This window comes from Rhinichthys klamathensis, unplaced genomic scaffold, assembly GCF_029890125.1.
Source record: "Rhinichthys klamathensis goyatoka isolate OS25496 unplaced genomic scaffold, OSU_Roscu_1.1 h1tg000040l_1, whole genome shotgun sequence".
NCBI lineage: Eukaryota > Metazoa > Chordata > Actinopteri > Cypriniformes > Leuciscidae > Rhinichthys > Rhinichthys klamathensis.
Window position 1 is genome coordinate 944,973 of NW_026606587.1, and position 13,029 is coordinate 958,001.

The 13,029-nt window shown below is 37.1% G+C and overlaps 1 protein-coding gene across 1 annotated transcript in view; it reads left to right on the plus strand.

The window, feature by feature from the left end:
• Window positions 1-3,036: 3,036 nt before the first annotated feature.
• LOC130081856 (cytochrome c oxidase subunit 6A, mitochondrial) overlaps window positions 3,037-13,029 on the plus strand; it is a 297,336-nt gene continuing 287,343 nt past the window's right edge. The window contains exon 1 of the mRNA XM_056246566.1: window positions 3,037-3,075. Coding sequence (XP_056102541.1) covers window positions 3,052-3,075 — 24 coding nt within the window. The 5' untranslated portion in view covers window positions 3,037-3,051. The remainder of the gene's footprint in view (window positions 3,076-13,029) is intronic.

Genomic DNA, 13,029 nt, shown 5'->3' on the forward strand with positions numbered 1-13,029 from the left:
TTTTCTTTTCACTTGGTTTGACCTTTTTGTTGTGTTGCTAATGAGTAAGCCTACAAAATACACAGAGAAATCAGAAGGGAACGAGCTTGTGTTGGGACAACTGAACTTTTATGAATGTGGGTTGACATCCAGTTTTATAATCTGCTGATTTTAAGTGAATTGTGTAATTTGTGTAACACTAGTGTCACCAAACAGAATTGCATAAATAATTACTGTTTTTAAACTGTTTTTCTCTTGAACACTCTTCTTTGAATGGACACCGGAAACATACATTATTTATTTGCCTATACATTACAAGGAGAAGGAAGAGGAGGAAGAGGAGGAAGAGGAAGAGGAGGAAGAGGAAGAGGAGGAAGAGGAGGAGGAGGAGGGGGGGGGGATGGGGGTGGATCGGTGCTAACTAGAGAAAACAGAGGAAAAAAGGCTGGTGTTTTCCCTTATGCCAAACAGTAGGAAAACTTCAACACCCATATGGATACGCTTGACCAGAGTCAAATAATGCCTTGCTTTAGCAGTAAATTTGGAAACTTTTAGATAAAATGGTGTCCACTTGTATCTAGTATGGTTCAGCGAGAGTGAGTTTCGGTTTCCAGTGAAGGTTGGAACCTCCAGCGTGTTGTACGCAGTGGCAAAAGTTTGCAAAGGATCGTTAAGGCGGAGATAGTACATTACAATTTTCAGTGATAAACCTAGCTTTATAATAACTGTTTTGTTAATAACCCTCTGCCGATCTGTCCATGGCCAGGGATACAAAAATGCGGAAGTATAATTCTTTAGTTTTCACGAAAGGTCTGGAGCTGTCAAAAGCAAAAGACTTTTGCTGACAAATAAACGTGAATAAACATTATTAATTTACATACTGTATAGGCCTACTACTGACATTGTAACACTGTACCCAAAGCGGGTTGAAAATCGGCGAAGTTACACTTTAAAATATAAGTAAAACATAAACCTAAAATATAAATAGGAATAACTTTAGAGATGTGCAAAATTTACAGATTTTTTCATTTCTGTGAAATTAAATAAAAACGGAATTATTTATAATGTGCAAATGTTACATACAATCATACTAATGAGATCAGGCTGTGCTACTTCTTAATGGAAATTCCTAAGGGGTTGTTAGAGTTTGTGAGTAAAATAAGTTCTGCTGTAAACTTTCCTTTAAGAGATTTTCCCAACATAAACTACTCACATTCATACCTCAAACCACACTGTTGATTGCTTTAAAATGGCTAAAAAGTCACTACATAAGGACTATAACTGGTTTGTTAGCATGTAAAATTAAATTATTGTGGCGTTTGCAGTCCTATACACTTGAGAATCCACAAAAACTACAAACTGAATGGCTCAATTATCAAAATACCAAATCACCTGTAGTGTGTGAAAGCACATGCAAAAAAAAGATATTAGGGAAGATATTAGGCAATATGGGTCAAAAAAATTGTGTGGTGTGAGATTCATATGTTCTCTCAGTTGAATGGACTTGTTCAGAGCTACAGATATTTTAAGCATACAGGTCAGATGGGTAAACCTGGGAGAACATACTGTTTCTAGCAGATAAGAGTGAGATTAGAAACAAAAGTTATCTGAAATGTCATCCTGGATTAAAATTTCACCATTCCTGTAGACATGTTAGACATAAAGGCTTTCCGAAGTGTGTGTTGGTGAGTATGGGGTTCCCAAGAGAATTAAATGCCTTTTTCATCTTACTTTTGTTGCATCAGAATGAAAAGTAAACTCTAGACTGACCCAAGGCTTCTGCTTCCTCTACCACCGTTGTTTCTGAAATATAGGACAGTAGTCAAAAGTTGGTAAAGTTGAACACAAAGTTATAGCTCAAGTTCAGTTTTCAGTCATGTTTGTAATGGCAGAATCTTTTTGTTCCCTGTGTGCACAGAAAAAAAAATGATGTGGCCAGTTAATTACACATTACACATTAAAGGGGTCATATAATGCCATTTTTGTACAAGTTAATATGAATCTTTAGGGTCTAAAAAAAAACTTTGTAATATACTTTTATTAAATATTCTCATTATTTGTAAGAAAACACAAATTTTACCTGGTCAAAAACAGCTCTGTTTTCAGCACGCCGTTTCAGTGCATATGCCTTTAAATGATAATGAGCTTCGCTCACTCCGCCCCTCTGTTCTTTGGTGCATTTTGATACAACGCATGTGGAGTGTTGCCTTGACAACAGTTGAGGGTATATTTTGGAGAAAGAATGGCAGCTGAGGACACATCTGTGCAACCGTATCAGTCGGACCCGGAACAAGATGACGGCCGCAAAGCTGGACAATTAAAGGATTAGTTCACTTTTAAAAAAACTTTTGCTGATAATTTACTCACCCCCATGTCATCCAAGATGTCCATGTCTTTCTTTCTTCAGTCGAAAAGAAATTAAGGTTTTTGATGAAAACATTCCAGGATTTTTCTCCATATAATGCACTTTACTGGGCACCAAACGGTTCAAGGTCCAAAAGACAGTTTCAGTGCAAACTGCAAACTGTTCAAAGGGCTTTAAACGATTCCAGACGATGAATAAGGGTCTTATCAAGCGAAACGATCGGTCATTTCAAAAATAAATAACAAAGTTTAAGTTTAATAATGTCAAATGCTCGCCTTGCTCTGTTCTGTGATGCACGTTCGTGACTCTCCTGTTCGAACTCGTTCATCAAAATGAACAAATCTTTTTTCGAGTCATTTGGTTCATTTAACGAACGAAATGAACGAATTGACTCGGAAAACGATTCGTTCATTTTGATGAACGAGTTTGAACAGGAGAGTCACACAGAACAGAGCAAGGCGAGCATTTGAGCTTATAAAACTTAAACTTTGTTATTTCTTTTTTAAATGAGTGATCGTTTCGCTTGATAAGACCCTTATTCATCATCTGGTGTCGCTTAAAGCCATTTGAACAGTTTGCAGTTTGCACTGAAACTGTCTTTTGGACCTTGAACCATTTGGTGCCCAGCAAAGTGCATTATATGGAGAAAAATCCTGGAATGTTTTCATCAAAAACCTTAATTTCTTTTCGACTGAAGAAAGAAAGACATGGACATCTTGGATGACATGGGGGTGAGTAAATTATCAGCAAAAGTTTTTTTAAAAGTGAACTAATCCTTTAAGGCTCGAACAGGACGTTTCTGAATGGTTGGTTAAGGTAATGTCACTTTGATCTATTATTGTATGCACTGGCAGGGTAGAGTAGTGATATACGAATGCTGAGTGTTTACTGATGTATACGTTAGTTCGTTGACAGATTGATGTTACAGGTAATGGTCATGAACAACTTTTTTTCGCGATTTGCAAAGATTAATATAAAGCTTAATAAAACTTTACACTCACTTCTTCTGGAGGTGCAGCAGAAACACAAATAGTTGGTACCGATTCTTTTTTCAGGAGCAGCTTCTTAGCAAAACCAGTTTTATACTGACCCTCGTTTATAAAGCAGTCTGCTGAGAAATGATTCGCGCAAACATGAGAGCATTGACGTTGATCGAGGGGAATATTCTCTTCGAAAACAAACTCAGCCACTGCGTCTTCAGCGGTTCCGATTTAGGAACATCAAAATGACTGCTGTGTTCGTTATTACACCCAAGAACAGAACACCACAACCGCTTAGACGCCATTCTGCTCCAGCATATCAACAATGGCGGACTATGATGACAGCTCGCTCAGGGCAGGGATGTGTTGAAACGCTGCTGTCAATCAACAATCGTGGGAGGGGCGTCCGATTTAGTGACGTCACAAAATCGAACGGCTCGATTTGAGGCAGGGGAAAACATATAAGGAGATTAAAACAAAAACACTGGATGGATTTTTATCATTATATGATGGTTGTGTACAGGCACTGCCAACACACATTTCAGTACAATCAACTTGTAAAAGTGCATGTACCATTATATGACCCCTTTAAATAAAAGGAAATTGACACAGATTGTCTCTAATTTTCACAGAATGTTTACTTCATTAGTTGCATTCAAAGAGATTCTGTTCACCTGACATATAACACGAGCATCACATACTGAAACTCAATATTAAATGACATTACTTCCATAATAATTATGTATTTCTGACTGTAACATAAGCCAAAGTTGGCCCATGATAAAATCTTTGATTTGACCCACAATGTCATATCACTTTTAATTTTTGCATTGAAATTTAGTGAATATAAGTGAATGTCATATTGTTAAATATTATTACAATTTTAAAGATCTGTTTTCTATTTGTATATATTTTAAGATTTATTCCTATGATAACAAAGCTGAATTTTCAGGATCATTACTGCAGTCTTCAGTGTCACATGATCTTTCAGAAATCATTCTAATATGCTGATTTGCTGCTCAATAAACATTTCTTATTATTATCAATGATGAAAGTTTTTGCTGCTTAATTTATTTGTGGAAACAGGGATATACTATCATTCAAAAGTATTTTAAAAATAAATTAATAACAAATAATGACCAAATTTAGACATGAACGTCATAATATTTGTTATGATGTTTAAATGTTTAAAAATACAATAAATTGAAAAAATACAAATATTTAAAATACATATAAAAATACACATTTAAAAAAAAATCTATTCAGAACAACAACCATACATGAAGATTGTTAATACGATGAATTTGGATTTCAAGTTGTTTTTAAGACCCTGGGTTGGCAGACAGCACCATTTCTTCTCTGTCCGTCATTGATTAGTCCCTCCTGAAGCAAATGTCACATGGAAAGGAATTTATTCCACTGCAAAATGTCTCAGGCTGGCCAACCATACTAAAGGGAAATAGAGCATCCAGAAAATCAGGTTGTTTGGTTAGGCCCTTCAAATGGAGAGAGAGAGAGAGAGAGAGAGAGAGAGAGAGAGAGAGAGAGAGAGAGAGAGAGAGAGAGAGAGAGAGAGAGAGAGAGAGAGAGAGAGAGAGAGAGAGAGAGAGAGAGAGAGAGAGAGAGAAGAGAAGACAAGCGAGGAAGAGAGAAAGTGTGATGGTTAAATATGGACTGTTCTGGGCTCTCTTCTGTGAAAATGACAGGTAGAATGAGACGTGTCCTCACCATCTCAGGCATTTTAACAATGATAAATACCCACCACAATGGAGCATTCTGACACTTCAATAAATGGCAAAGAGCTTTAACAGCAGCTGTGAAATCGTGAACCCATCTGAAAGCCAGGGGCGCTATATGGGCAATTTGTGCCAGACTACTGACAGCTATGCTACGCAAATCACTGACACCGCTAGTTTTATTTCATTTTATTTGATCCCAGCAAACAATAGCTACTGCTCCTTTCAACTGTCCATCTCTATCCTCAGCATAAACTAGAAATGAAAGGATGAAGCTTTATATATATAGAACAGTTTTGTGGAACAGAAGAGCTAAATGATGTCAGATTTGCCAGAAAAAAAAAAAACCTGACTGATTATTCCAGTGCGTGATCTTGTACAAATCTGTCAACAAACTGTCAACTGTAAACTGTCAACAAACTCATAACTGAACTCTGACTACCATAAAATAAGCGTGTGGAGAGCAAAACTCTCTGGGTCTCCATCACTTAGCAATGTACGTAATTCAAAAGCACCTTAATGGACTTTTAGTTAGAAAAAAAAGTCAATCCAATAATATGCTGGCAGCGACAACCAGATTACATAATGACAAAAAATAGACATCTATTATCCACACATCATTTGGTAAAGTAAAAGTAAATTTTCTAGAATAATTTAATACACTTAATGCTTCAACTTAATTAGGACCTTAACAGCTTTCTGTTCATCTTACATTTTAGCCACAATTTTTTTTTTAAATGTTTCACTGTCTTTTTTAATGACTTAGTCCTAGTTTTCGTTGTCTATGTTTTACCTGAGTTCTAGGCTGTGTCCGAAATCGCCCCCTACACCTTTAAATAGGGCACTATTTGAGGGGACAGCCATTTGTAGTGGTGTCCGAAATCATAGTGGACAAAATCGAGTGCACTCATTCACTCCCACAATGCACCACAATAATGAGTGTACAACCGATGTACGCTCAACGGCTAGAAAATACGCATAATGCACTGTGAGAGTCGCTCGCCAAACGAATATCCGCGTCTGACCAGAAGGTGGCGCCTGCAGCTGAATCATCCATCCATCCATTTTCCAAACCGCTGGTCCAATGTGGCTACAGTGTAATATCATACAGGTATAAATTCATTGTTAATTGATTATTAAGAGATAAATATTTTCATATTACTAGAGCTGCCAGTTTGTTGGTGCACTCAATGTCCGAATTTGCTCTCTTTCATTCACACCCTCAAGTAAACTATATTAGTGGACTAATGTAGGGAATAGTGAATGAGGGTATAGGGACACAGCCCTAGTCTTTCATTCGTTGTCATGGTTTCTAATTAGTTCACACTGTATTGTTAATGATCTTCTTTCGTGTTTTTAAGCCTTCAGTCTTCCTTAGTTCTTTGACTTGCGTTAATGTTACATTAAATGTGTAGTTTTCTTGCTTTCTCAAATATTTTTATTAAATATCGTCTTATCGTTCATTCTGCGTCCCGACAGTAAGACGAATAAAAGCCACCAATGTATGAGACTTTTTACAGCAGTTAACATTCTCCAGCAAGGCAGCAACGTTTCTAGGCATTATGAATATTAAGCGCAGTCATTCACGTGTGCATGTTGAGAAGGAATGTGTTCATAAAGCTAAACCTTAAAATCCAATTTTATTTTCATCACCTTCCATCTTAGAGAGGTCTTATTACTTGCATCAGTAATATCCGAGTAGGTTTTTCACTCATTGCAAGCCATCAGAGCATACAGTATAAAAACATCCACCCATCCGTGTCATGTGTTTCTGCTAATGAGGAAACATATGTAAATCTATTAGAAACAGCATGAGTGAACTATGTTGATTTCACTCTGACAGAAGGGGAAATGTATTTTGAATGGCTCAGTTGAATATTACTGATGGGAAATGCCAGAATCATGGACTGGCTTTAAATGAATGGATTAAAAAGAATGTGTTCAGGGGAAATCAAACAAATCTGGAACAAGCAAAGCTGAATTTAAGCCATACGGCCCAAATGGAAAATATTTTCTTTTAATCTGTATGAAAGAGGAGTGTGCAGCAACCTACAGTTACAAATCTGGGGTGCATTTCCCATACAACGATGTAACTAACTACCATAGTACGATGCAGCATTGGAGAAACTAACCAAAGGCAAGGCTGTTTTCCCGAAACCTTAGTAACATGGTCGCACTTCTGTCGTTTAAACCTCTTCGGTTCAACAATTTAGGACTGTGATTAATGCCACCATGCACTCACCAGCCCAGTCTCACACCCAAGGCGTCAACTAACTGACGCTTTAGACCATGTTTGGCCATGCGTCAATATGCCGACGCACAGGGTACCCCTTGAGCGTCAATATGAGACGCGCCTCCTAGTGGTCTAATCCTAACCCTACCCCAGACCTAAACCTACCCATAACGGAAGCGTCATCTAACTGACGCTAAAGGGTGCGCGGCATTTGATGACGCCCGAGGATGAGCGTCTCATGTTGACGTTTGGGGGGTGGTGTGTGCGTCGGCATGTTGACGCATGGTCAGAAGCGTCAGTTAGATGACGCCTTGGGATGAGACTGTGTTGCACTCACAGGTGGAAAAGTAATAACTTCTGCTGATTATCTATGCGAGATCTCCAAGATCCTGCTGTAACGAACATGGCATCTAATGACTACATCACTGTTTTTGTTCGATGTCATATTGCTTTATTTGATGCTTGATTCATCGCGGGTTCCCTCGCACGCACACACAACACAAGACGAGAAAGGAGAGAGCGAATTCATAAACCGTGACATTGTCTCTCTCACTGTCAACAGAATATCTAAATAAGATACTTTATTATCTTGTTCTGAGTTAAGTTGAATGGATATGGAAATATAGCCTATCTGTTGTGAATATGTGATAATTACGGTAGGCTACTAATGATATTATTATTTATAAATGTATAATTAAACTTGTTTAAATGTACAGTTTGGTGTTGTTTTGTTTTTAAAAGGTACCCTAATACAATAGATGCATTAATCTCTCAATTGGGTATTTATCATCAAAGATATAGAGTTTGCAATCTAACGGTCAAAATGACCGCTTATGGCAGTTCTAGTAGTTATGGAATTCTGGCACTTCTAGTGTTAATTGAATCAAACAAAAAGCCAGAAACTATGAAGTGTTCATTGAAACAATTAAGCATTTTTACTTTATCAATGATTGCATGAGAGCCTTTCATAATACATGATGGAAGTTATATACCATTATTATTTTCAGTTAAAGATTTAACAGTTTTCCCAAAAAATGATGAATTGTTTAGATTAAATGATGTTTGTATAAGGAAATGCTTTATTCTTTACTGACTGCAACAGTGCATGTGTTGCGCAGTCACCTGAAATCAAGCCAATCTGAATATAAATCTGTTTTCCTGGCTTTTGCCCATGCCAGGTTGCGTTCATGAAGCATATTTGATAAGAGAAGAATAAACCATGTATTATTTCAACCCTTCACCTTGTGCCTTTTAAGGGTTTAGGGGTAGGGATAGGGTTAGGACTATGTTTTTTGGACAGGGATGTTGATTCAGGATCAACAATAGATGTTGATCCAGGAACATGTCGAACTTGCACATATTTACACATATTTACCCTATTCAAAAACAGCATTGATTGTTGACAATAGCCGCGTTTCCATTACCCTTCAAATTGCGCAAATTGAAATTGCGAATTGAAAATACGTTCAATGGAAACACGTCCATTTCGCAAAAACTCCCGTTTATCGCAAAAAAGTTTTTACGCTCGCATGAGGAGGTTTTTCAGGCAATTCGAAAAAGGAATATTTCGCAAAACTGCAATGGAAACAGGTTTTGCGCATTTAAAGTCACCTGACTTAGAAGACGCGGTGAGTTTGGGGTCCGTGTGCGCAAATAATAATAATAATAATTATCATCATTATTATAACATTTATTAGGCTACGTAGAAGACGCTTTTATCCAAAAAAGGATCAAAGCAATTCGTCACATCTCATTCATAATACAGGGCTAAGATTATCACAAATAAACAAGATTTTGACGCATATCCAAGTGTTTTAGCGGAGTGTGGAGCGCGCACTGCATGGCAGGGAGGGCGCGGGCGCGGGCGCAAACACTTGCATTTTCCTATCAACAGTGGAAACAACTTAAAATACTCTATCATTTCTGGTCATACAAAAATGAGATGCTAAAATATATAGATTAAAATGTATATATTAAAATAGAATGAAAGATACAGGATGTACTGAATGTTAACTTGCTTATTGTGCCCAAGAGCATGATCTATTTAAGTCCACATGTCATTTTAACAATAAACTATGCTTCTAACCACAGCTCGAGAGCTGTGCAGTAGTTCCAACCATGTATGTTTGCAATGCTGTTTGCACATTTTTGTTGGAACTATGGTTTTGGGAAACACCAAATCATTGAACTATGTTGGTACTGACAGAGCTCAAATTCAAAAACTTCTCTGGAGCATGTTTTCAAATCCACATGGGATGAAATAGTGTAAAATCTTGAAGGAGGTTTATACTAGATAACAAGGTGTAGCACCAAATCAAATTTTACAGAACAGCACAATTTACCAGCAAATTACCTTCAGCTGCTGTGTTGTATGAGAAAGCAGAGAAAATTGTAATGCTTTATAAATGCATCATCAATAAAAACGTTTTTTTATGCATTTAAAACATGGGACCCACACATGTATATTAACCCTCTAGTGTTGACAAACGCGCTGGCGCGTTTGCTGTATTTTCTTCACATAGCAGCTAAATCGACGTAAAAAAATCTGTCATTTATGGTCATACAGATAAAAGCAATACATCATTTGAAACTGTGTACTTATTTATGTGTCCACTTGCAATAAAAAAAAAACTTTGTGCTTTTGTAAAATAAAGAAAACAAACAGGTTGTGCTTTCTGCTATGTCGGTGTCCGTGAATTTTCTGGAGCACGTCTCTAAAATAGAATAAAACTTAACGAATACTTGTCACACAGACACGAGCAATATATCTTTAGAAACATTTAAGTGTCTACTTTTAAATGATCTAATTCAAAACGAAAACAAATATGCTCTGTTTACGGTATGTAATCTATATGAAAAGAGAGAGATATTGCTTAGTGTGAACATGCCTACAGACAGCGCTGATGTTCTGAGGCGATCCATGCAAACAGTGTCAACGCCCACATCAACTTGGTAAAACGCATCAAGTTTAATCCGATTCATGTACTTTATATTTAACTACTATGTACTAACATTTAAATTAATCCTTTGAAAAAGTATTTTTATACACGTTTTTAAATTGTGCTTATATATATTTTTTTTAAATACGGCTTTTAATTTAAAAAAGAGGATTGCTGCAGTAGTCTGTTACATCAGATTTCACTTATCACGTAAAGATATTAAGGAGAGATGACTGAGAGAACAATGTTGGAGGATTTGGTATGCAATAGATCCTGAGCGTCATTGATAAATTGTAACATTGTTAAAACAGTGCAGACAAAGACGACATAGTGAACTCAAGTGCAGTTTTGTAACAGTATAAATACAATTCAAAACATGAAACTACCAAGAAGTTGTTATTGGTATTTATTCGGCTTTGGGTAGCCTACATTTATTAAAATATGTCAATTCTTTATCATCCAGTTTGTGTTGCTTGCTGTGTTTACATGTAGTCTGATGTTCTAATGATTAGTAGCCTACTGTGTGATGATTTGTATTTTGACTACCATTTAGGGATGTGCGGTATACCGGTACTGCAAAAATACCGGTATATATTATATTTCAAAAATGGTACAATATCATAATTTTGTTCAATTCTGTATTTGATGCGCTGCTGTTTCGAAGTTCACCGCTAGGTGGCAGAGCGCTACCTAAACTGACGCGGGTCACGCGAAACCGGCAAACGGTGACAACAGAGGAACACGATGGATCAAACGAAGCTCTTCGAATTTCTACACACCGAAATTAATAAATAGAGAGAGCAGTATGAGTGAATTAAGGCATTACTTTGCCTACAAAAGTAATGAAAAAAGTAAAGAAACAGATCTCAATGCACCACTCTGCAAACGGGGAGGCAACACATCAAATCTGCCGAAGCACTTGTCAGTTGCTCATCTTGACTTGTTCAAAGAGTTCAGAGATCGACAGGTTAGTCCATCATTCAACTGATTTAATTTAGACTTTTATTGAACACTGAACAGCGCACATACATAAGAGCTTATCAATTATGATACGGTAAACACGAAGGCTCAAATCTGCTTGCATGACACGCTAGAACCAATTAAGTTTAGGTCTCATCATTTTTGTACTTTCAAACAAACATATATTAATTGAATTTGAATGAATAAAGAATAAAAATGTGAATAATATTAATTTTAGTATTAGTGATAGTAAAATGAATGGCATATTAGTGCCGCTGTGGCGATGTCTCATCCGCGCTGCTGGCCAATGGAGGTCGACATCCGCACGTGGCGGCCATCTTGTCACAGGCAGCTCGCTCACTCGTAACATTGTGTTTTAATGGTGCATGTACTTTTAAATCACCATAACTTGCTCAATTTTCTACCGATTTTCAAACGGTTTGGTTTGTTATAAACGTCAGAGATGTAGTTATGACACTGCATACATATGAATAATTATAACATATATGTTCAAGCATTCAGAATTATAGCCATGTTAATAACGTTTGTAAGAAACCAAAGCGTTTGTAAATCCGTCAAGATTTCAGCGAGATAAGAGGATTTGTGTTCATGCTGATCACTCACCTTACATCAGAGCCTGCCTGTGAAAAGATGGCCGAACGGTGATGCCAGAAGTGACTCCGCCGTAAGACATCTAGCCTTTATTATATGATATCTATGGTGGCGACCAAGGGGGTAATCCATCGACCAAAAGTTGAAGCCGGCCGGGTGCCGCCATGTTGTAGCAGAACTTCACTTGCGTTAGCATTTCCATTGACTCCCATTCATTTTGGCGTCACTTTGACAGCGAATAACTTTACATCTGAGGCGTTTAAAGACTCCATTTGTCCATTATTTATTTCTAAAGAAACACGACAATGTATAAAGGGCTCCATTACCTTCTATGTTACAGTATGGCCCCGTAGAAACAGATTTAGTAAAAATAGGCTAACGATTGCGTCATAACCACTCGACTCTCTGTCGCGCTGTACAGAAATTACCGTACAGACAGGAGGAGAAGCTCTCAGGCAATCGGGGGGACGTCCCGTCAAGGGAGAAGCCCATAGATAATTAGTCTATAAAAGCAACGGAATACTTACTCCTGCTCACTCACGCCAAAGAACTCTTTGCTCAAGTTCCCCGTCTCTGCAAGATTAACGTTGGCAATTTTCACGCACAGCTACTAGAAGATTAACGTCTGTCAGACAGGTTGCTCACGTCATCAAGCTTAGTTTGAGTCGGTTTGAGTCAGTTTGAGTCTGCGCGTCAGGAACGGAAGTGCTCAAAAATCGCTAAAAATGGGCTTCAACTGTCTCCACTGAGTTCCAATGAGATGGCTCTGTCCACTTCTTATACTGTCTATGGTGGCGACCCCTAGAGCAATAAGCCGAGAGAGGGAGAGAGTAATAGTAGTAATATGAATATTACTAATATTACAATTGAGCTACATTTGTCAACATTCATTAGGTAACCTGACCTAACAGTAATATAGCATTTATTAATCTATATCAATCAGTAATTAAAATGACCTAGAAAATTTAATTTACTAATACATGTTTTTGCCATGTTAACATTACTTTATGCAATGCATTAAACTAATATGAACCCAAACAGTAACCAAACCAAGATGAATAAATGCAATCAATTTTGATAAATCTCTGTTGATGCATGACAGCTAATGGTTCACATGACATTTCATTATTCTATTATTATTATTATTATATGTGAATCTATTATAGATATTAACCTATTTTAATTGTATAATTTCAGTGGGTTTTTTTTTTTTTTCAAAATCAAA